This window comes from Rhineura floridana, chromosome 5 (assembly GCF_030035675.1).
Source record: "Rhineura floridana isolate rRhiFlo1 chromosome 5, rRhiFlo1.hap2, whole genome shotgun sequence".
NCBI classification, from domain to species: domain Eukaryota; kingdom Metazoa; phylum Chordata; class Lepidosauria; order Squamata; family Rhineuridae; genus Rhineura; species Rhineura floridana.
In genome coordinates, this window is record NC_084484.1 from 151,814,867 (window position 1) to 151,835,875 (window position 21,009).

The 21,009-nt window shown below is 43.2% G+C and overlaps 2 protein-coding genes across 7 annotated transcripts in view; one reads left to right on the forward strand and one right to left on the reverse strand.

Moving 5' to 3' along the window:
• The window catches only part of HSPH1 (heat shock protein family H (Hsp110) member 1), a 28,495-nt gene extending 9,603 nt beyond the window's left edge, over positions 1-18,892 (forward strand). Inside the window, exons 7-18 of the mRNA XM_061628458.1 lie at positions 620-864; positions 1,581-1,809; positions 4,247-4,353; positions 10,387-10,520; positions 12,072-12,274; positions 13,142-13,270; positions 13,399-13,536; positions 14,104-14,229; positions 15,476-15,583; positions 16,410-16,529; positions 17,219-17,380; positions 18,028-18,892. Of these exons, the coding sequence (XP_061484442.1) occupies positions 620-864; positions 1,581-1,809; positions 4,247-4,353; positions 10,387-10,520; positions 12,072-12,274; positions 13,142-13,270; positions 13,399-13,536; positions 14,104-14,229; positions 15,476-15,583; positions 16,410-16,529; positions 17,219-17,380; positions 18,028-18,225 (1,899 nt within the window). The 3' untranslated portion in view covers positions 18,226-18,892. The remainder of the gene's footprint in view (positions 1-619; positions 865-1,580; positions 1,810-4,246; positions 4,354-10,386; positions 10,521-12,071; positions 12,275-13,141; positions 13,271-13,398; positions 13,537-14,103; positions 14,230-15,475; positions 15,584-16,409; positions 16,530-17,218; positions 17,381-18,027) is intronic.
• The window catches only part of LOC133385434 (WD repeat-containing protein 49-like), a 66,478-nt gene continuing 55,215 nt past the window's right edge, over positions 9,747-21,009 (reverse strand). For 5 of the 6 annotated variants that reach the window (XM_061628452.1, XM_061628456.1, XM_061628453.1 and 2 more), the window contains one exon: positions 14,169-14,542. Coding sequence is in view for 3 of the 6 variants with exons in the window: in XM_061628453.1 (XP_061484437.1) it covers positions 14,524-14,542 (19 nt within the window). In the remaining 3 variants the exon portion in view is untranslated. Of the gene's footprint in view, positions 9,899-14,168; positions 14,543-21,009 lie in introns of those variants that run through there. The other variant, XM_061628454.1, reaches the window with a different exon arrangement.

The following is a 21,009-nucleotide window of genomic DNA, read 5'->3' on the forward strand; positions in this document are numbered from 1 at the left end:
AACCTTGCCCCTCCTGGTAAGCAGCAATGATATCACTGCTGGGAGGCAATTGGTGCAACTCCGCTCCACTGGGGGGTACACTCCTGACCATTCCATTCACCCTCCCCCCTAGTTCTCTGTCTCCCTACCCACAACATTTAGAATTATCTGGCCACTGAGCTCGCCCAGTTCTAAATTGGGCTGTTCTGGGGTTTCCTCCTCTCTCCTTAGATTTATTGGGCCTTCTGTAGACCGTGTGGTTCCTTTGTTTGTGTCTTTGTCACATTGTTCTGGCTGCACAATTGTACTCACTCCTGAACAATGGAAATAGAAGGAAAGATTCAGTCCCATTCCTGCTGGCAGAATCTTACGTAAGAATTATACTTGCTTGATTTGAGTGCATTCTCTCAAGGCAATAACTTTTTGGGATCTGGGGAGACTAAACCGGTTCTGCCTGTATTGACTTAGCACTCAGTGGGAGCTTTGTATCCATTTGCACACGGATGCCAATGTTTGGATTAAAGAATGTCAATTGGTAGACCCATTTGCTTAGCCTTTGTATCAATAACTATAACATTTCAGATATGAATGATAATGCTGTGTTGGCACAACTAACATGGCCTTCCTTTCTTCAAACCAGGTGCTTGGTACAGCTTTTGATCCCTTCCTAGGAGGAAAAAACTTTGATGAAAAACTAGTGGATCACTTCTGTGCTGAAATACAAGCCAAGTACAAACTGGATCCAAAATCAAAAATACGTGCCCTTCTTCGTTTGTATCAGGAGTGCGAGAAGCTGAAAAAGCTAATGAGCTCAAACGGCACAGATATCCCACTTAATATTGAATGCTTTATGAATGATACAGACGTGTCTGGAAAGATGAATAGGTGAGAAACTCATTTGATATGGTTAAATTGTAGTGGAAAGGAATAAATTGTGAAGAGGTTGCCATGCAAAAAAACCAAACAAAGGTTGGTGCTTTTTAGGAAGCTTTTTCAAAGAAAGGAAACGTGTAAAGTGGGCCTCCCTAGCGATGCACAGCAGTTACCAACAGAGGCACCTTCCTTACCCTTCCCAGTGTATGTCTTGACTTGGCCAGGAGCAGAAATGGCTCACCTGGTGGGGCAGAGCTGCAATACTAGCTTCCCAGCAGCAACGTTGCTGCTGCTTACTTGAGAGGGAGACGGGGGGAAAGGTGGGGCTGGGTGTGCATCTTAGTGGGAGCACCAGATTAGCTCCATGGGTGCACCTGCACAGCTCCAACCTCTCCACCACCTCACCCCTGTCTCCCTCCCAGTGAGCAGCAGTGATGTCACTTCAGAGAAGCTAATGTTGTGGCTCTGCCCCACCAGATGAGCAGCTTCTGGCCAGGATACAGTCATCTTCTTTCTCCTCTTCCCACAACGGGTGGGTGGGTGGGTGATTGAACTGGTCCTCTGTTTTTGGCAAGCTACTTCGTTTCCATTTTGTCCCTCATTTATGGAAGTGCAAGAAAGGTTTCTCTCACTTGTGACCAACAAAGGCGGTCAAGATTGTTGAGCATTGTCTTAGCTAGCTCCAAGGAAGCCTCACACGTTGGTTTTCTTCATGTTTTTCTTTCCAGATCCCAATTTGAAGAATTGTGTGCTGACCTCTTGCAAAAAATAGAGATTCCCCTTCGTTCCTTAATGGACCAAATTGAGCTCAAAGTGGATGATGTGCATGCTGTTGAAATTGTAGGTGGAGCCACGCGTATTCCAGCTGTTAAAGAGAAGATTGGAAAGTTCTTTGGCAGAGACGTCAGCACAACTCTGAATGCAGATGAAGCAGTCGCAAGAGGCTGTGCTTTGCAGGTATGTTGACAACACTGCTTCTTATCTTTTTGTTTTCTTTTTTTACAAGGTGAAACTTTAAATTTGGGTTGCTTCACCCACATGTGGATAGGTTTGGGACAGGGGATTTTAAATGGAGAAATGGCAGGTGGTGGTTGTGACGCCCTTCCCTGGCTCTCCCTGTCAGGTTCCTACCTGCTCGTGGTTACTGCCTGTCACTAGGCACCACCAGGGACTCCACCAGTCCGGACTGTCCTTTTTTATGGTTTCTCTCCCCGCTCTAGCACAGATCTCAACAGATCCCCCTGCTAGGCAGCACCACCAGTCACGTCCTATAACCAGTATTCCCAGAGACTCTGCCTGAGTCTCTCTATCAGGTTACCTCTGTGACTGAGTGCTTAAGCTGTCCCACTCCCTTTGTATCAATGCAGATAATTCTGGTTTGCTCTGAATACTTGTGGTGTTATATTATCCCCTTCACCGCTGCCACCATTTGTACTGTTTCCCTTCAGCCTTGGTATTTACCTTACCCTCCCTTCTGGTCTGTGCAACCCCAGCCAAGGATCAGGCCTTTGGTAAACCAAATATATTTATTAAATAACAGAGATAACAAGATTACTTTATAAAGGCACTTAAGCATATGGTTTCATCTATCTCTGAGGTACTGGTCTTAGTATTAATCCGAACTCCACACTCTCCTTACATCCACCAACTCTCCACCCAATCTCCTCTCAAAAACCCACCAAAACAACCCACTCACGTTCACCGTCCACCCAGATTTAACTGTCATCCTTCCATTTATACCCTCAGCTATTCTAAACACTCAGCCAATCATCCAGCATTCTATTGCCCATTCACTCCCCCCTCCTCTTTCATTCCACTTACCATGTATCTCCTATACAAACAGCACTTACCATATATACACTAATACATGAACATCACAGTGGTGCTTAAACCCACCAAACATTCATCTACTCTAAGGCTGCAATCCAATACATGTCTACTCAGAAGTAAGCTCCTTTGGGTTAAATGGGACTTACTCTCAGGTAAGTGTGTATTGGATTGCAGCCTAAATCTCCCCCACCCAGCCAGGGACTTTTACTTGGCTGGTTAGAAACATCCTTGCTAGGCTAGTGTGCATTTGGAAACCCCATTGGAATAAGCTTCTTTTACATCTCCAAATGGGCTAGGAAAAAGTGGCTGTTGGTTTCCCAGAAAATTTTCCTATTTAAATTATGCTAATGTGCATTAGTTAGTTGCATCTAAAAAATAAAATTCTGACTCTCTAGAGCAGTGGTTCTTAACTGGGAGTGCGAGACACTTTTTCTAGGGGTGCAAGGCCCAACCAAAGATTTTGGAAAACTGTCATTTAGCTTAGCTAAATTAGGCTAAAACACACATTAAAATTAAATTAAATTAAATTTAAAATGAACAGTATTTATTCAGGGGGTGCGACAGCATATTTTGGAAATCCAAGGGGTGCTGGCAGTGGAAAAGGATAAGAACCACTGCCCTAGAGAATGATCTAATTTAGCATGTTTATTTATATTTAGTAAGTAAAAACTTGAAACTGCCAAGCTTGCATAATAAGTTTTATTTGCAGATGGCATCCATTTATTGTTACTAATGAACTCATGTAATGGAAAATTTTCCACAAAAAGATAAAATACTAAAACATTTTCCATCCCACATCACTTATTATCCTTGATCTGTATGGGCAAATCTGTAGCTTCTACCAGGGCCGGTTCCAAGGGGTGGCCAGGTGGGGCACTGGCCCAAGGGCTCTTGAAGCTACAGGAGTCCCTGGGGGGCCCTCTGCTCCCTTTCTGCGATTTGCAGCAGGATTGCTGCCGCGGATTGCTGTGCGCTCGCATCCCTGCCATGAACCAAGATGGTGGCAGAGGCTTCAGCTCCTTAGGGAAACCTCAGCCACCATCTTTCTTAAGGGCACTGCTGCGTGCGCAACCGCAGAACAAGGTAAGTTAAGGAAGGGAATGGTGGAGTCCCGAAGCTCTCTCTGTGCACGAGTCGCGGAGGGCTGGGGCCTGGGGCAGGCTTTTGCCCAAGGGCTCCAGTGTGTCTGGGGCTGGCCCTGGGCGTGCGCACGCGTGTATGTTTGCATGCGCACATGTGTGCCAGGGCCCAGGGCAAGCTGGTGCCCAAGGGCCCCGGCGTGTCTGCGGCTGGCCATGGCTTCTACCTTGACTTACCTCATAAGTATAGGATAAATATATGATGGCAAGTGAGGAACACTTACATGCATCCATGAAAATACGGCTTTAGGATTATGTTGTTAATTGGCCTTTCCATTTACAATATAGTTTGTACACATGAGGATGCCTCTTTGTCTTATGTGTTTGGCTAAACCAGTAAAATACCGACGCTTTCTCCCTTACGCATAGTTTTATCTGAGCTAATGGATAGATGACAACTATTCCCCCCCCCTTTTTTTTTTTAGTGTGCAATTCTCTCTCCAGCTTTTAAAGTTCGAGAATTCTCCATCACTGATGCAGTTCCATTTCCAATATTGTTACGCTGGAGTACAGAGTCAGAAGATGCTGAAGGGTAAGAAACAACCTGGAAAGTCAACAGATGGGCCCTGTGTGAAAAAGTTTGAATGGGTATAACTGTTCTCACAGAGGCCTACTGGGATAATGGGCTCCGGCAGGTTTTGTTGATGGACTTGTGTTGGGTCCACATCAGGTGTTTAGGAGGAGTCTTAGTATGGTGTGGCATCACCCATGTTCCTCCAATTTCAGTGATCACAGGTAGAGGGAAATATAGTCATGGGGATGTGGTGAATTACCATAGAAGATGAGGGCAAGGCTATCTGCACCTTGTTCCTTGCTGCCACTCCTCTCACGGATGGGTTCCTCATTGCTCGTCTGCTGTGCCTACTGGTCTGTGTGTGTTGGTTAAACCTAGATCGGTATACAATAAGACCACACTCATCCATGAATTGATTGTGGATGAAGGTGCTGATTTGGTGTGCATTACCGAGATGTGGGTGGGTAAGCTGGGAGGAGTTGATCTGACCCAGCTTTGCCCACCTGGATACTCAGTGCAACACCAGCACAGGCTGCAGGGATGGGGGGGAGGAGTTAGTTTCGTCTACAGAACCATCTCTGTCACCAGGAAGCCACTCTGTCTTGGAGCTGGCTGTGAGGGCCTGCACCTGGTGTTGCACCAGGAGACAGTAAACTAGGGTTGCTACTGGTGTACCCTCCACCCTGCTGCCCGGCAGCTTCTCTGACCGAGCTGGTGGAGGCAATCTCAGCTGTGGTGTTGGAGGAGCCCAGAACAATAGTGCTGGGTGATTTCAACGTCCATGCCGAGGCTGCCTCTAGTGTTCTGGCTTGGGACTTCATGGCCTCCCTGACGACCATGAGGCTGTCTCAAGTTGTCACTGGCCCAACACATAGGGCAGGGCACACCCTCGACTTGGTTTTTGCTCCATATGGAGGAAGGGGTGGTCTGGAGATAGGGGCGTTGGATGTCACCCCATTGTCATGGTCAGATCTTTCTGGTGAAGTTTAGACTTATGGCTCCGATCCTTCCCTGCAGGGGTGTGTGTGGACAGATTAAGATGGTCCACCCCCAGAGCCTAATGGAATCCACTGGATTCCTGAATGCCCTGGGGGAGTTCCCAGTAGATAGAGCAGGTGACCCTATTGAAGCCCTTGTCACACTGTGGAACAGCGAGGCCCATCAGGCTCTTGACATGGTTGCCCCTGAGTGCCCTCTCTGGCATCGTGGAGCCCAGTTTGCACCTTGGTATACCAGTGAGCTAAGGGCAGTGAAACAGGCTGGATGACGGCTAGAGCTCAAGTGGCGAAAGACATGCTGTGAGGCTGATTGGACACAAGTAAAACATGCTGTGTGGCTGTGAGGGCGGCGAAGAAGGCCCACTTCTCTGCCTCCATCGCATCCTCAAGTAGAAGTCCAGTGGAGCTTTTCCGTATTGTCAGGGGTCTGTTGACATCAACTCCAGAAAATGGAGTTTTAGACCCTTCAGAGGCCCACTGTGAATTGTTTGCAAGGCACTTTGAGGGTAAAGTTGTGTGCCTCCATAGCAGTCTTGATGCCCCATCCACATCTACTGTAGTCCCCAATGAGGTGTCCAGTGCAACGTCTGCTGCAACTTCTTGGGAACGGTTTCAGTTGATGCAGCCTAATGGTGTAGACAAGGTGCTTGTGACGATGCAGCCAGCAACATGTCCTCTCAACCCTTGCCCTTCTTGGCTTATTAAAGCTTGCCAAGGGGGGTTGATCAAGTGGATCTAGGGTGTGGTCAACACATCATTGCGGGAGGGAGTGGTTCCAGCCACCTTGAAAGAGGCGGTGATCCAAACACTCCTGAAAAAGCCCGCCCTGGACCCATTGGTTTGTGACAACTACCGACCGGTCACAAATACCCCCCTTTTAGGGAAGGTGATTGAGAGGGTTGTGGTACAGCAATTGCAAGTACTCTTGGATGAAACAGATTATCTTGACCCATCCCAGTCTGGGTTCAGGCCAGGTTATGGGACTGAATCGGCCTCGGTCGCCCTGATGGATGACCTTGATTGGGAGAAAGACAGGAGGAGTATGACCTTGTTATTTTTACTTGATCTGTCAGAGGCTTTTGATACCGTTGACCATGGTATCGTTCTGGGCCAGCTTGGTGAGATGGGTATTGGAGGCACCATTTTACAGTGGTTCCGATCCTATCTCCAAGGTCACTCTCAGAGAATAGCATTGGGTGACTGTCTTTCGGCCTCCTGGCAGTTGTGCTGTGGGGTGCCTTAGGGTACCATCTTGTCCCCCATGCTGTTTAACATCTATATGAAGCCATTGGGAGCGGTCATCAGGAGATTTGGGGTGAGGTGTCAACAGTATGCTGATGATACCCAGCTTTATTTCTCTGTAACATCTGAATCAGGAGACACTGTGCAAGCCCTTGGCCGGTGCCTGGACTCGGTGGTGGGCTGGATGAGGGCTAATAAACTGAGTCTGAATCCTAGCAAGACGGAGACACTGTGGGTTGGTGGTTCCCGAATTTGGATAATTGGTCAGTTGCCTGCTTTGGATGGGGTTGTACTCCCTCCGAAAGAGCCGGTTCGTAGTCTGGGGGTGCTCCTGGATCCATCTTTGTTGCTAGAGGCCCAGGTGACCTCAGTGGCTAGGAGTGCCTTTTACCAGCTTCGGCTGGTGAGGCAACTGCAGCCGTTTCTGTACCGGGATAGCCTGACTACTGTTGTTCACGCACTGGTAATCTCCAGGCTGGATTACTGTAATGCGCTCTACGTGGGGCTGCCCTTGAGGTTGGTCCGGAGGTTGCAGCTGGTGCAAAATGCGGCGGTGAGACTGCTCACTGGGGCAGGGTATTGCCAACATGTCACCCTGCTGCTGAAAGAATTGCACTGGCTACCCATTTGCTACCAGGCCAAGTTCAAGGTTCTAGTTTTGGTGTACAAAGCCCTATGCAGCTTGGGACCAGGATACATGAAAGACCGTCTTACCCCTTATATACCCAGCCGATCACTGTGCTCTGCAGGTGAGGGTCTCCAGCAGATACCATCTTATCAGGAGGTCCGTTCTGCACAACATAGGAAACGGGCCTTTAGTGTGGCGGCACCTATTCTGTGAAATTCTCTCCTGTTAAATATTAGACAGGCGCCGTCTCTGTTATCTTTTCAGTGCCTATTGAAGACCTTCCTCTTTCAACAAGCTTTTTAAGTAGAGACCTTATCTCAGTCTGTGTCTGTATTGGAATTGCTTTTTAATATATTTTTACATCTTTTTTTAAACAATATGTTTTTATTTTTTTCAGATGTCTAGAAAGCTTTTTAAAAATGTTTTAAAAGATGTTTTAATGTATTTTAAAGTCTGTTTTTATGATGTTTTAAAGTGTTTTTAGTGCTTTTGTTTGCTGCCCTGGGCTCCTACTGGGAGGAAGGGCAGAATATAAATCGAATAATAAATAAATAAATTGATCTCTTAACGATAATGTGCAACTCAAATTGGGACTGAATTTCTAGTAAAGCTGTAGTTGTAATGTCAAATGGAGCAGCCACAACATTATCTTTGTATTCTCAAATAAACAAACAAACATAACACAAGACTCCTGCAATGGTCAGCTGCTTTCCATACAAGTTCATTTAATGTTCCTATTTTGGGGTGAAAAGACCCCATAAATTATAGAATAGATGCCATATTTTCTCCCTTAAGGAGGATTTGGTGGGGGTGGGGGTGGGGTGTGAAACGGACCTTTAGTGTGGCAGCACCTACCCTGTGGAATTCCCTCCCCTTAAATATTAGGCAGGCGCCATCTATGTTATCTTTTCTGCACCTTTTGAAGACCTTCCTCTTTCAACAAGCTTAAGTTCAGACCTATCCCAGTCTGCGTCTGTGTTGGAATTGCTTTTTAATGGTGTTTTTTTAAAAACTTTTTTTAAAAAATATGCTTTTTAAACCTTTTTTTAAAAAGATGTCTTTAAAACTTGTTTAAAAAAATGTTTTTAAAGTTGTTTTGTTTTAATGTATTTTAAGGTCTGTTTTTATGTTTCGAAGTGTTTTTGTTAGCTGTCCTGGGCTCCTGCTGGGAGGAAGGGCGGGATATAAATCAAATAATAAATAAATAAATTGATCTCTTAACGATAATGTGCAACTCAAATTGGGACTGAATTTCTAGTAAAGCTGTAGTTGTAATGTCAAATGGAGCAGCCACAACATTATCTTTGTATTCTCCTCCTCCTCCTTTCTTCCCTATAAATTGTAGTAATGCAAAGCATACAGTGTCACTGTATGGTAAGCTTCCCCTCTGTTCCAATTCATTGAATGCCACTTTGCAAAAAACTCTCCTCTTCCTGATGTCACTTCATGCATTTTGAATTCCTAGATGTTAATGGGGAGAGGGAGGGGGAGATTTGAGTCTGCTTGTATGAGCAGCAGCTGCCATGCATATGCTGAAAATAATCTTTTGTTCTGATGCAGCTTAGCCTGTTTTAAATCAATTTAAAAGGTGTTCTCCTGTGATAATGATTTTAGTGTAAACGTAACAATCCTGGGGTAGGATCCAGAAATCTTGCCATAGAAGAGGTTGGGTGAGAAGTGACTTCCCTGGACCCCTCCTCTCCTTGGCAGCCCCCCCACAAGTTTCCCCACAAATCAAGGGACCATCCTGAATGGGAAGGGCCATGGCACAGGGGGGCTGAAGGTGCCTGTGCTGACTGCAGAAAATGGGGTTGGAAGCACCTTCCCTGAGTGGGAACTCTCACTGACATAAGTTGCCTCACCCAATTTTCCACCATTTCCCCCTGTCAACCTGCTCTCCATTTAGCAGGGTTCCTCAAACCTCAGGGAAGCCTTTTCAGGGGGCTATGGAGACAGTCCAAGTAGAGGTAGGTGGGTGGGTGTGTGTGTGTGTGTGTGTGTGTGTGTGTGTGAGAGAGAGAGAGAGAGAGAGAGAACGAACCTCAAGTGAGAATCATGTGGTATATGTGATGCAAAACTCAGGTTCAGACCTTAATTCCCTCTTCATCTGTGGCTTTTGTTGGTCTGGTTGCTTGCCTTGTTTGTGCCAGGGTGTAAGGGAGCTTAGAATGTGCACAGTCTATCAAACGTTCTCTTTGTGCAGCCTCATTGAAATGAAGGAGACTTGTGTCAGAGGCACTTGCATATAAGAGCTTCCCAATAGGTGCACCCCATCAACTTCAGAAGCTGTTACTAGCAAGGATAGTATTGTATGGAAATATCATTCTAGATGAGGGATGACATGTTTATCTCTAGGCTGGGATGGATCCATTCCTCTCCCTGATTCAGCCAGCGTACATGGTGGAGAGTGTGTTTTCTCTCCCCAGCTAGCTAGCTAGCACGCCCACCCTGGCTCTGATATCCATGAGAGGGTGCAACATATACAGTAATATCTCAGTTAACAAAATAGATGTGTTTCTGGACATTATTTCTTTAACGGGTAGGAATAACACAGAAAGAAAAGGGATAGGTTCTTACACCCACTCATAGATGATGGGGGCAGCTTCAACAGGGGCTTTAAAGGGTGCCTACCTGGCACCCCCTCCTTTCCCCCTTCTCGTCCTCAGAATCATATTGGATCCTTCCCTCCACAGCCCTGGAAGAAAACAAGAGATCTCTTTAATGCAAAACAAACACACACTCTTATCAGTTTCACCCTAGCAAAGCAAAGGCCCAGGTTTGAATATTTTTCAATAGCAAAGCAAATCCATTTCACCTTTAAAAAAGCCTTCCTTGAAAAGAGCCTCCTTCCTGGAGGATTTGTTAACTGAGGTATTACTCTAAATCACCTTCATATAAAGACTGAGATTATTGGATTTTACACAGGAAAGACATACATTATACATTGCGCAGATAACGAGATGTAGGTGGCAGGCAGGTGTATCAGATTGATTGGACAGGAAGGTTTGCTTCAGATGATATTGACTCGAGATATAATCTGATCTGGTCCTGCAAGTGTGCTGGATGTGTATTAAAGTCTTACATACAATACACACTTCACAGCAGGTAGGATGTGGTAGGCCAATTGCAGTCTAGTATCATGATGTCTAAATCGTCCCCCCTCCTGTTTGATTTTGATTGTAGAATTCATGAAGTGTTCAGTCGACATCATGCAGCTCCTTTCTCCAAAGTCTTGACTTTTTACAGAAAAGGCCCATTTGAACTCCAGGCTTTCTATTCTGATCCCAGTGGCATCCCCTACCCTGAGAAAATGATTGGTAAGTGGTTGTCTATGTAAGGAGAGACTCCCTTCTCAATTATTTAAATTCTTAGTGGTGTTTCATAGCCTTAACACTGGCATGCTGGTCTCATATCGGCCTAGTTCACACATAATGTTACATTATAGTTATTTTTAACCATGGCTTAATATGAATGAGCAGTAACATGAACTTTTGAAAAGTGCACACTTCCCTCCTCCCCTGCTGTGTCAGGAAAGAAACTAGCCGCAGACTGCCTTAGCATTGCATGCAAACTAGTGCTCATGGTTTGTTTCCAAACAAACCATGATTAGAAGCCAAGGTTGGTTCTTACAGTTATTTGGAGGAAGCAAACCATCATCGCCGGTTCACGTTTCATACTAAGCCAGCTTCTGTTTCCTAACTGGCATAGTGGGAGGAGGGGAGGAACAAAGTGAGAAATACTCAGCAGCGTGCACCAGCATATTGCTCATTCATATTAAACCATAATTTAATTTTAACCATGTTGCTATGTGCAAACCAGGCCACTGATAGATTTACATGTCTGGATTAGATATAAAGTTTGCTGGGTGGTGTACTTCAATAATGTCACCCAAAGCTATATTAAAAAGAAAAAGCAGCAACACTGGGATTTTGAATCCTCTCACAATATTCTTTTGAACGTTACAGTGGTGACTGTTATGTCAGCGTTAGTGAAACAAAGACTATAACTTTAACTGTTTTTGCTAGCTTTTCAATATTTTGTTGATTAATTTGTTTGAATCTTCAAATTCGACCCTTTGTGGCTCTCATGATCAGAACATAAGTTAATTCTGAACATAGGCCTGTGTGAGCCCAAAAGATGCTCTTCTCACAGTCTTTTGGCATTTTGGAGGACTAAATGTTGTCCACACTAGTAAATCACAAGTGCAGTGGGTGGCTGGGAGAGAGAGGCACCCAGGCAGTGGTGCTCCTGTGGTGGAATGCTCACCCCAGAGAGATTTGCCTGGCGTTTTTATTGTTGTTTGGTGCCAGCCAAAGACCTTTTCTGTTTTTCTGAGCTTTTTAGATGCACTTTTCTTCATGCTGTGACTGTTTAATGCTAAATTTTATACTTTTGTAAATTTTACTTTTTGTATTTACACGTTAATTGAATGGTGATGATGCTGGCTAGTTGCCTGCTCACAAAAGGTCTCCAAGCAACTTACAATAATAAACATAAGCAAAAATACATCATAATACAAACACATTCACACAAAAACATTCTGTTTGTAAACCACCCTTAGATATGATTGAAGGAAAGTTTAAAAATACTTACAGCAAATAAAGACATTTAAGATTGTATTCAACTGTAGGTTCTATTCAGAGTATAACTCTTGTTGAATGAATGGGCCTGAGTTAGCCATGTTCATTCATTTCAATGGATCTACTCCAAATATTCTTACGGTTGGAGTGCAATCCTGGGCAGTGTGGGATTTCTCCATCCATTTTAGGCTTGTGCCATATAATATTATAGGGGTGTCTAAATATTGCATAATTTAGGGAATAATTTAAGATTTCAGTGCTTACTTTAAGATTGTTTTCTATTTTTAGGCAAATATGTTATCCAGAATATTGCCGCTCAAAATGATGGGGAGAAAACTAAAGTCAAGGTCAAAGTCCGCATCAATACTCATGGCATTTTTAGTATCTCTACTGCATCTATGGTGGAGCAGATGAAAATAGAAGAGAGTGAAAATCACAGTGTTGAGGATGAAGTAGACGCTCAGAATCAAAAACTTTCTGCAGACAGTGATGTAAGTTTTTTCACCTCAAATACCCAGTTTGCTCTCTAACAAAAGTAGCATTGTTGATGTCTCAGTAGACACAAAATTGTATTTGGTTTTTGAGAATGGGCCAGTAAGATTATTCTTTTGCTGTCTGGCTGGATTGTTTTAATTCTGTTAATTCTATTCTAGTGCATAGTGCTAGATATATAATCTACTTAATGTAGAATTTCCATCTGGGATTTGGGGTGAGATCAAATTGTGCAACAGAAATCCACTTGCACAGCAAGGCTTCTGGTTTCTCTTCTTCCCCATGCAACCCCCCTACATGCCCGCCAGGTGTGCTCTGGAGGGTCCTTCAACCCTCCAGAGCAGGTTTTGGGGCTGCACAAGAGAAGGAGAAGCCCAGTTGAGTGAGTTGTCACATGCTCATGCTACGTTGGAACTCACCCTTTGTTTCTAATTTAGCCATAGTAAGATGTATATAAGCTGCCAGTAGGGACAAGTCTATAGGGGGAGCAACCATACTTCAGTGGTAAGGCACATCCTTTGCATACAGAAGGGCTCAGGTTCAGTCCCTGACATTTCTAGTTGAAAGGATCAAGTAGGGTTGTTGGATCACAAGCGTGCCCAGTGGTGAGGATTGTGGGAAGCTATAGTCCAAAATGAGAAAGGTTGCAAGTTCGCGACTTCTGTCATCATAGTGATGCATTCCAAAGTAGCAAATGTACATCCTGTTTATAATGCTTATGTTTACAGTGTGTTGGAAAGCTTGTTGAGATAGCTTTTATAGTGTGTGTACATCAAATGTTACATTTGTTGTAGACTCTTGATGATTTCTAATAAATACATGTGCATGTACTTTTCACATCTTTTGTGCCTGGACTCCCATTTCAGAACAGTATCCAGCAAGGCAACAGTGAAGCTGGAGCTCAGCCCCAGGTACAAATAGATGGTCTGCAAACATCACAGTCTCCCCCTTCTGAGCCGCCTCCTGAAGAAAACAAAATCCAAGATGCAAAAAAAGTGAGTGAACCTTCCCCAGAGGGAGCCCAGTGTAATGTTGAGATTGCAGCAAGACTTTAAAAAGGCTTCTTGAGAAAAACCTGCCAGTCCCTGATGTGTAATGTTCTTTCTCCACTATCTGTCCCCAGGGAAAAGAAAAGAAAAATGATCAGCCTCCTGAAGCAAAGAAGCCCAAAATAAAAGTGAAGAATGTTGAGTTGCCTATTGAGGCTAACTTTGTCTGGCAGCTTGGAAGAGACCTGCTGAACATGTACATTGAAACAGAGGTGTGTTAAAACTATTTTGTATTCAATTTATATCCCGCCGGTGGCAAACACCTCAATAATATTTTTCTACTTATTTTAAAAATAGTAAAGAACACACTCTCAGCCAGTTTAGGCCAGTTACATGTGCGAACACAACTTGATTTCTCACAACTTAATGATGACTGGCAGCTAAATTTGTGAACTGACTCATTGAAAATGATGCCATGTTTGTGATAGAAAAGTGACACTGGTTATTTGCATGAATAAGCCATTTGAGGCTGCAATCCTGTTTGCGTGAACAGAGCCAGAGTTTCATGCTGTTGCCAAAAAATCCTGCTTTGTGACATGATGCTGCCTAACTGCAGATAAAGATTTGCCTTTTAACTCATAATTCTACATTGGTGGCTATTAAAAAGAAAATACAAATAAGTATTGCAATAAAGTGTTGCTTTTACTAAACTTCAGCTGTATTGTAAATGAAGTCTTTGGAGGGCCTTCATATATTTTTTTAAACTTGGTCAAATATAGCTGTACTATTTTAAAAGCGGGTAATCTAATATAGTTGTTTGTTTTGGGGTAATCTAATAGGGCAAGATGATCTTGCAAGACAAACTGGAGAAGGAAAGAAATGATGCAAAGAATGCAGTTGAAGAATACGTTTATTATTTCAGAGACAAGTTATCTGGACCATATGAAAAATTTGTGTGTGAGCAGGTATTTGTTTTATTTATTTAAAATATCTCTATACCACCTTTAATTATACAGTTTACAGTATCCAACTTAATATACTGTAGATATTCATCAGACAATGGTTTCATGTAATTTATGTTCCTATTCTGTAGTAGTTTGTCTTAATCAGTGGAGGCTGGTGGCTCCAGTGTCAGTGGGGTAGTGAATATGCTCTGGGTTTAGTCTGAATGTTCAAGCAGCTGTCCAAGCCTCCACTGGTCTTAATTCATATTCCATCTAGTTTTCAAGGTACTGTAAATTCCACAAACAGGATGGATTTCAGTAGTTCTTGCTACAACTGTAAAAGTAACAGGAAAATTAGCTGATACCAGTATCAAGATGCACCCAAAACTAGCTCTAAGGACCTTGTTGATTCAGTCTATCCTATTTTAATTTGTTAAAGTTTCTCTTAAAGGATTTTTGAACCTTTATGCAAGATCTGCGCTGTACTTTGTGTTAGCTGCTGCTTTAGCAAGGTGGGGAGGCATTTTTCAGTCTGAGGGCTGTATTGTGCAATGGGTGGCCTTCTGTGGGATGTATGCCAATGGTGTATGGGGCCAGAGGCAAAAAATGGGCAGGGCAACAGATGTTCTCACACAAAAGTCAGAGGTTTCTAGTCCTCCAGTTTTCACCATCCAGGTAAAAGCATTCAAGAAGGACATGGCACAGGGCTAATGAGGGGTGTGCTGGGGAGAGTTCTAAGGGCCTGTTTGGCTGCTTTTGGCCCCTGGGCCTGAGGCTGCCCACCTCTGCCCTAGAGTACCAAGAAGAGTTTGAGTGTTCTGTTGGGGTTTTAAGGCCATAAACAGGATAGAAAAGGTGGTCAGCAATTTAAGACCTCAGTGGCAGATTTAGTCTTTAAGGAATAGCCCCTAGCGCTAGTTATTAATCCAGAAACAAGACAGGTATGTAAAAGGAGTGTTGGCAGTCTACCTGGGGGTGAAAGGGCTCAGCCCACCACTCTCCACTCCATTTAAAAAGTAAAGAACCTGTAAAACTGATTGCTGCTCAGGGAGGAGCTGTTGACCCTAAGAAGCCAATCTGGAGTGAGGTTTCATTTGTCATGCCTTTCCCCAGATTCATGATGTGTAAGCTGCTTCCTCCCTGGTTTCCTCTTATACCTGAAAACTTCTGCATTTTCTATGAACGCTTAGGAATTTGTTTTTGGTTCAATTGGCTGCACTTCTTTCTTGGCTTTCTAAATTAAAATGTCTTACTAAACCTTGCTCAGGATCACAACTGTTTCTCCACGCTGCTGTCGGAGATAGAAGACTGGCTGTATGAGGAGGGAGAGGACCAACCTAAACAGGTCTACATGGACAAACTAGCTGAGTTAAAAGTAAGGCTACTTTCATGTTGTGGGAAAGGGAGAGTTATTACTGATTGCTTAAATTATCTTCAAGGATAGGTGCTATCCTTGGAACCGCTTCAAGCCTGAAGCAGTTCCTCATGTATTCTTCTTCTATAGATTTTATCAAGCAGTTATAGAACACATAATTTGGGGGTCATAACTCAGTGGTAGAACATCTGCTTTGCATGCAGAAGGTCCCAGGTTAAATCTGCAGCATCTCCAGGTAGGACTAGAAGATACCCTTGCTTGAACCCTGGAGAGTCTCTGCCAGTCAGTGTAGACCACTGTTATTCAAGCTTGGGTCCCCAGATGTTCTTGGACCACAACTCCCATCATCCCCAGTCAGTTTAGCCACTAATCAAGGGATCATGGGAGTTGTAGTCCAACAACATCTGGGAACCCAAAGTTGAACACTGGTGTAGGCAATAGTGAGCTAGATGGAACAGTGGTCTGACTCGGGACAAGGCAGCTTCCTACGTTCTTACTTTCTTTTGATACGGATTCTTGGCTGATCCTTAGAGGGCTTTTTTAGTATCTTCCTTGATACAGTATATCTGAATGTTGTTAGTTCCTAACTTGTCATCTTTTAATATTTGGTTCTACTGAGGCTGTGATTTTTGTATTGCTATTTTGTACTTTATTTTAATGGTTAGGCAACTGTAATAAACATTTGATTGGTTTTAGTGTTGGGGTTGGGAAGAGATTTTAGGGCAGGGGGATTCAGTGCAAGGGTCAAAGACCTATTTCCACACATTTTAAATAGCAAATAAACAAACAAATGTTTAGATTGCAAAATATATTCTAATCTCTTTAGAAATGTGGGACTCCCATTGAAAACAGATACCAAGAAGCAGAAGAACGCCCAAAGCTGTTGGCTGAGCTAGAGTACAAGGCTCAAAACTATGCCAGGATTACAGAAGAATATAGGAACAAGGTATGTGTAATATCACACAAAATGGATTTCAGCTGTTTGGTAGATTTATATTCCACTTTTTCATTCCCACAGGAGGCAGTCATGACCACCAGCTTGGAATGGCTTTAAAAAAGGATTAACCATACTTAGAATACTTTGTACAGTTTTGGTTGCCTCACGATATATTATAGAGTTGGAAGCCTCACAATATATGATAGAGCTGGAAAAGGATGCATAAAAGGGCAACCCAAATGATCGAGTGGTTGGAGCAATTCCCTTGTCAAAAAGTTACAACATTTAGGGCTTTTTAGTTTAGACAAAAGTCCAGTTAGGGGGCATGCTAGAGGTACATAAGATTATGCATGATGTGGAGAAAACAGATAGGGAGAAGTTTTTCTTCCTTTGTCAGTGCTAGAACTTGGAGCCATCCAATGAAGCAGAATGTTGGAAGATTCAGGACAGAAAAAAGTAATTCTTTGCATGGTGCATAGTTAAAACTAGCTCCCATAGGATGTAGTTATGGTCACCAAATTGGATGGCCTTAAAGGGGGATTTGACAGATTCATGGTGGGATAAGGCTATCAACAGCTACGATCTTTAATCATCAACCATAGGATGTCCGTTAGATCTGTTTGTCCATCAACCAGAGAAGTCTGTGGAAAACTACTGTTATGAACATCTCCAATGTACTGTCCTATTTCATGTTTCAGGATGAGAAGTACATCCATATTGATGAAACTGAAATCAGCAAAGTAGATAAATGTGTCAGTGATACAATGGAATGGATACGCAATATCCTGAACGCCCAAACAAAAAGGAGTCTTCATCAGGATCCTGTAGTGTGTGTAAATGAAATCAAAGGAAAGCTGAAAGTAAGTGTTAATCATGGCACAAAATCTAGTATCTGGAGAAAAAGCTCAAGCCTTAGGGACCAAATGTTCTCTGACAGTTCATCTTCTAAGAAAGAAGTTCTAGTTTAAGTCCATTTTGAAGATAAAGGGGGAGAGCAAATTAATGCAGGCATAGATGGCTGAGATACTGCAAAAATGGGAACTTGTGGCCTTCCGGATATTGTTGGGCTACAACTCCCATCATCCCTGACCATTGGTCATGCCAGCTGGTGACTGATGGGAGTCGGAATCCAGCAACATCTGGAGGGCCACCGGTTTCCTATCATTGGATTCTTGCATAGAATTTAAGAGAATTCCTTTCCACACTCTACTTCATTGACTACTGCTTGTGGGAGTGGGGAAAGTTTGAGCATGATGTGTGTGATGCATATTGTACTACTAGATGTTACCAGAGTGGGTGTGGATTAACAAATGAGATGCAGGGCTGCAGTTTTTAGCTGTGTAGTAATTAGCTCTGGCCTTTCAGAATTATAGCATCTAGTCTTAGCTTAAACAGAATGATGGCTTTCCCAGTGTGGCAGGATTATAGGACTAAGAAAGACAGTTGGTAAGTGTTGGTTAGTTATATAGATATAAATATATTACATATGTTTGTTTTTCTATTGCAGGAGCTACACAATGTGTGTGAGTCTATTGTAACCCAACCAAAACCAAAGGTAGACTCTCCCAAACAGGAAGAGCCACCGGATGCATCACCTACGAATAAAAACGAAGATATAGAGGAAGAAATTAAGAACATTGAGACGGCACAACAAAATGGTGACTGTCACATAAATGAGAGTCCAGTTAACATGGACATGGACTAGACCACTGCATTTCAATGAACAGCTTCATCGTGGAAAAAAGACGTCAGCTGTATTATGTGAAACGGGGAAAATGTAATGTTTGGGGGAGCTATTTATATTTTGTTTTAAAACACTATGGAGTTCTGTTGTATTATTTGGGGAATGGATATACTGAAAAAGTAGAAGTTGAGATCATGATAATCCTAAAAGGAAAATTGCCTTGGCAACTTTCAGATTCCTGTGGAATTGTGAATGCTTAATAAAATCTTCTGTGCGGGAATTTAACCTTTTGTATCAACCAAGGCTATACAAGATCAAGATACTGCTGCAAAAGGTACAGCTCCTTTAAAAAGGGTTGCTCCTAGAGATAGATGCCAAGGTAGTTTTTCCTTTGTTGTCCATTTTTGTTATGTTTCTTCCATTGACGGATACATTTAGTCAAAAGCTTACATGAAACCAAACTTTTTTTTTAAAGTTCTTCGTACCATTGCCCATACTGTTTGCTAGAATAAAAGATGAGAAGGAATATGTCAAGCAGCATGCAGAATTGCTTAAGTTTTGTCTCTTGCTCAACAAGTACACTTTCATGTCTGGAAAACTGAATGAAGGTAATATATACCCTTGTATGTTCTTGTGATTCCTTTAGTGAGCTTTAATAAAGTTCATCAAGATGGTATGGTTCTTTAAATATTTGCTTTGTGTGTTTTTGTAATATTCCATTCCTAGTGTGGCTGCTCATCTTGATCTCACAAGCTAACAATTAGTAGAACATAAATACTTTTAGGAAGCCAGTGCTAAGTACTTCTGTCCCAGCGGGCTGACCATAGTCCCACTGAAATAAACAGCTTGTAAGTTGTTGAGTATGCTTTAAGTTGGATGGAGGTTGGACTTGATGGCCTTATAGGCTCCTTCCAATTCTGCTTTTCTATGATAGAGAGATTAACCAAATGTTGACATTTAAGTCAATAGGCTTGATGGCTATATGTGTGGATGTATTTCATTCTTGTTCGAGATACGAAAGCTGTTCTATGTTGCCAGTGAGATAGTTAATTCTTTATGCTAGAGCTCATATGGAAAGCAGGATTGAACCAAGATGGAGGTGTGAAAATTGGAGGGACAAATAATAATTTAAGAAATGCAGACAATACCATACTCTTACCAGAAACCAGTAATGATTTGAAACTAATGCTGTTCAAGAGGAAAGCACAAAAGCAGGACTACAGCTGAACATCAAGACTAAAGTAATAACAGGATTTATGTAACTTTAAAGTTGACAATGAGAACATTGAACTTGTCAATGGTATCAATACCTCGGCACAGACATTAACCAAAATGGAGACGATAGTCAAGAAATCAGAAGGAGGCTAGGACTGGGGAGAGCAGTTATGAGGGAACTAGTTATGAGAGAACTATGCATGAATTAATAATTCTCTTTAAACAATAACATGGGGGGGGAAGCCCCATCAGAATGGCAGTCTTTGTGGCTCCTTGAAAAACAAGTGGCAGAGCCATGCAGAACTCTTGGGATATTCTTCCAGATTCTTCCTTCCGTAACACACAAGGTCTTCTCTTTCACACTTCCCTGATAGCAAGGAAATGTTGACCAGTAGGGCTCTGTTGCTCTCCCAGAATGAGGGCTGAGCCGTGGTGCAGCATCAGCATTAGATTGGCCTGGCATCATGCCTCGCCCCTTTTGGCCTGCAGCAGCAAGCCACTGTGGGAGAGCAACAGCCCCACCAGCTGCTTCTGGCCTCAGCAGTGGAGGGAGGGGATGGTACATGGGAGGGATGTACAGTAACTTGCAACGCTACTTAGCTCCCTCTAGTGGAACTTACACCAGCAGAGGCTGGTCCATTAGGGTAAGTGGCACATTGCCCCACCAACCTCAATCTGCCCTCAGCTAGCCCCCACCTGTTTGCTTTCTTTCTTACAACCAGTCAAAGGGGCGGCACTGCCTCTCAGCTTCTCCTTAGTTTCATTGTTGCCCCTTGTAGAATTCAGCAGGGAAGGGGATGCAGACAAATTAGAATTAGCTGGCCCTACCTGTCATTGGCTCTGGCTCGGCCTACTGTGGGTCTCCCTGCCTTCCGCCCTGCTGAGTCCCAGTGGACCTCAGCCATCACTGACACAGTGTGCTACTTATGGCCCTCTAACAGAAACACATATGAGCTATGAGCTACTTTGCAGGGATTCTATTTAGGGAGAGCTGAAAGCATAGTTATCTGCTGCTTCACCTTTAAGCCCCCGCGTGATTATGTCTCAAGGCTGAGCAATTACATCTTAGACCAGCTCCCTGATGCCGTATGCCGAGTTAGTACTACTTGAAACAGTGGGACCAGCAACAATATGTTTAAGTGTGATCCCTGTTCAAAATTTCCCCAAGCCTGTTGATACTTGCTCCTTATACATAGGTGCTGCTGTTATGGCTACATAGGTGATGGCACTTGTAGCCTAAACAGCAAAATAGAGGAATGATTTAATGGTCTTAAGTACTAGCTATGTATGGAAAAGGCACACATCTCTTAACTTTTTTAATTTTAAAAGAGTAACTCCATTGTAGGTAACATTGCTGTAGATTGCTACAGATAGACTAGATTGCTGTATCTAGTCTAGCACTCTGTTCTTATAGTGGACAACTAGCAGGCTGCACACACGTCCTGAGTTTAGAAAAGTATTATTTCTTAAATGTATATCCTGCCCTCCCAAATGAGCCCAGGGTGGCAAACACTCAAACGATAAAACAATTAAAACATCTAAAAACAATTCCAATACAGATGCAGCCTGGGAAAGATCTCTATCTAAAAG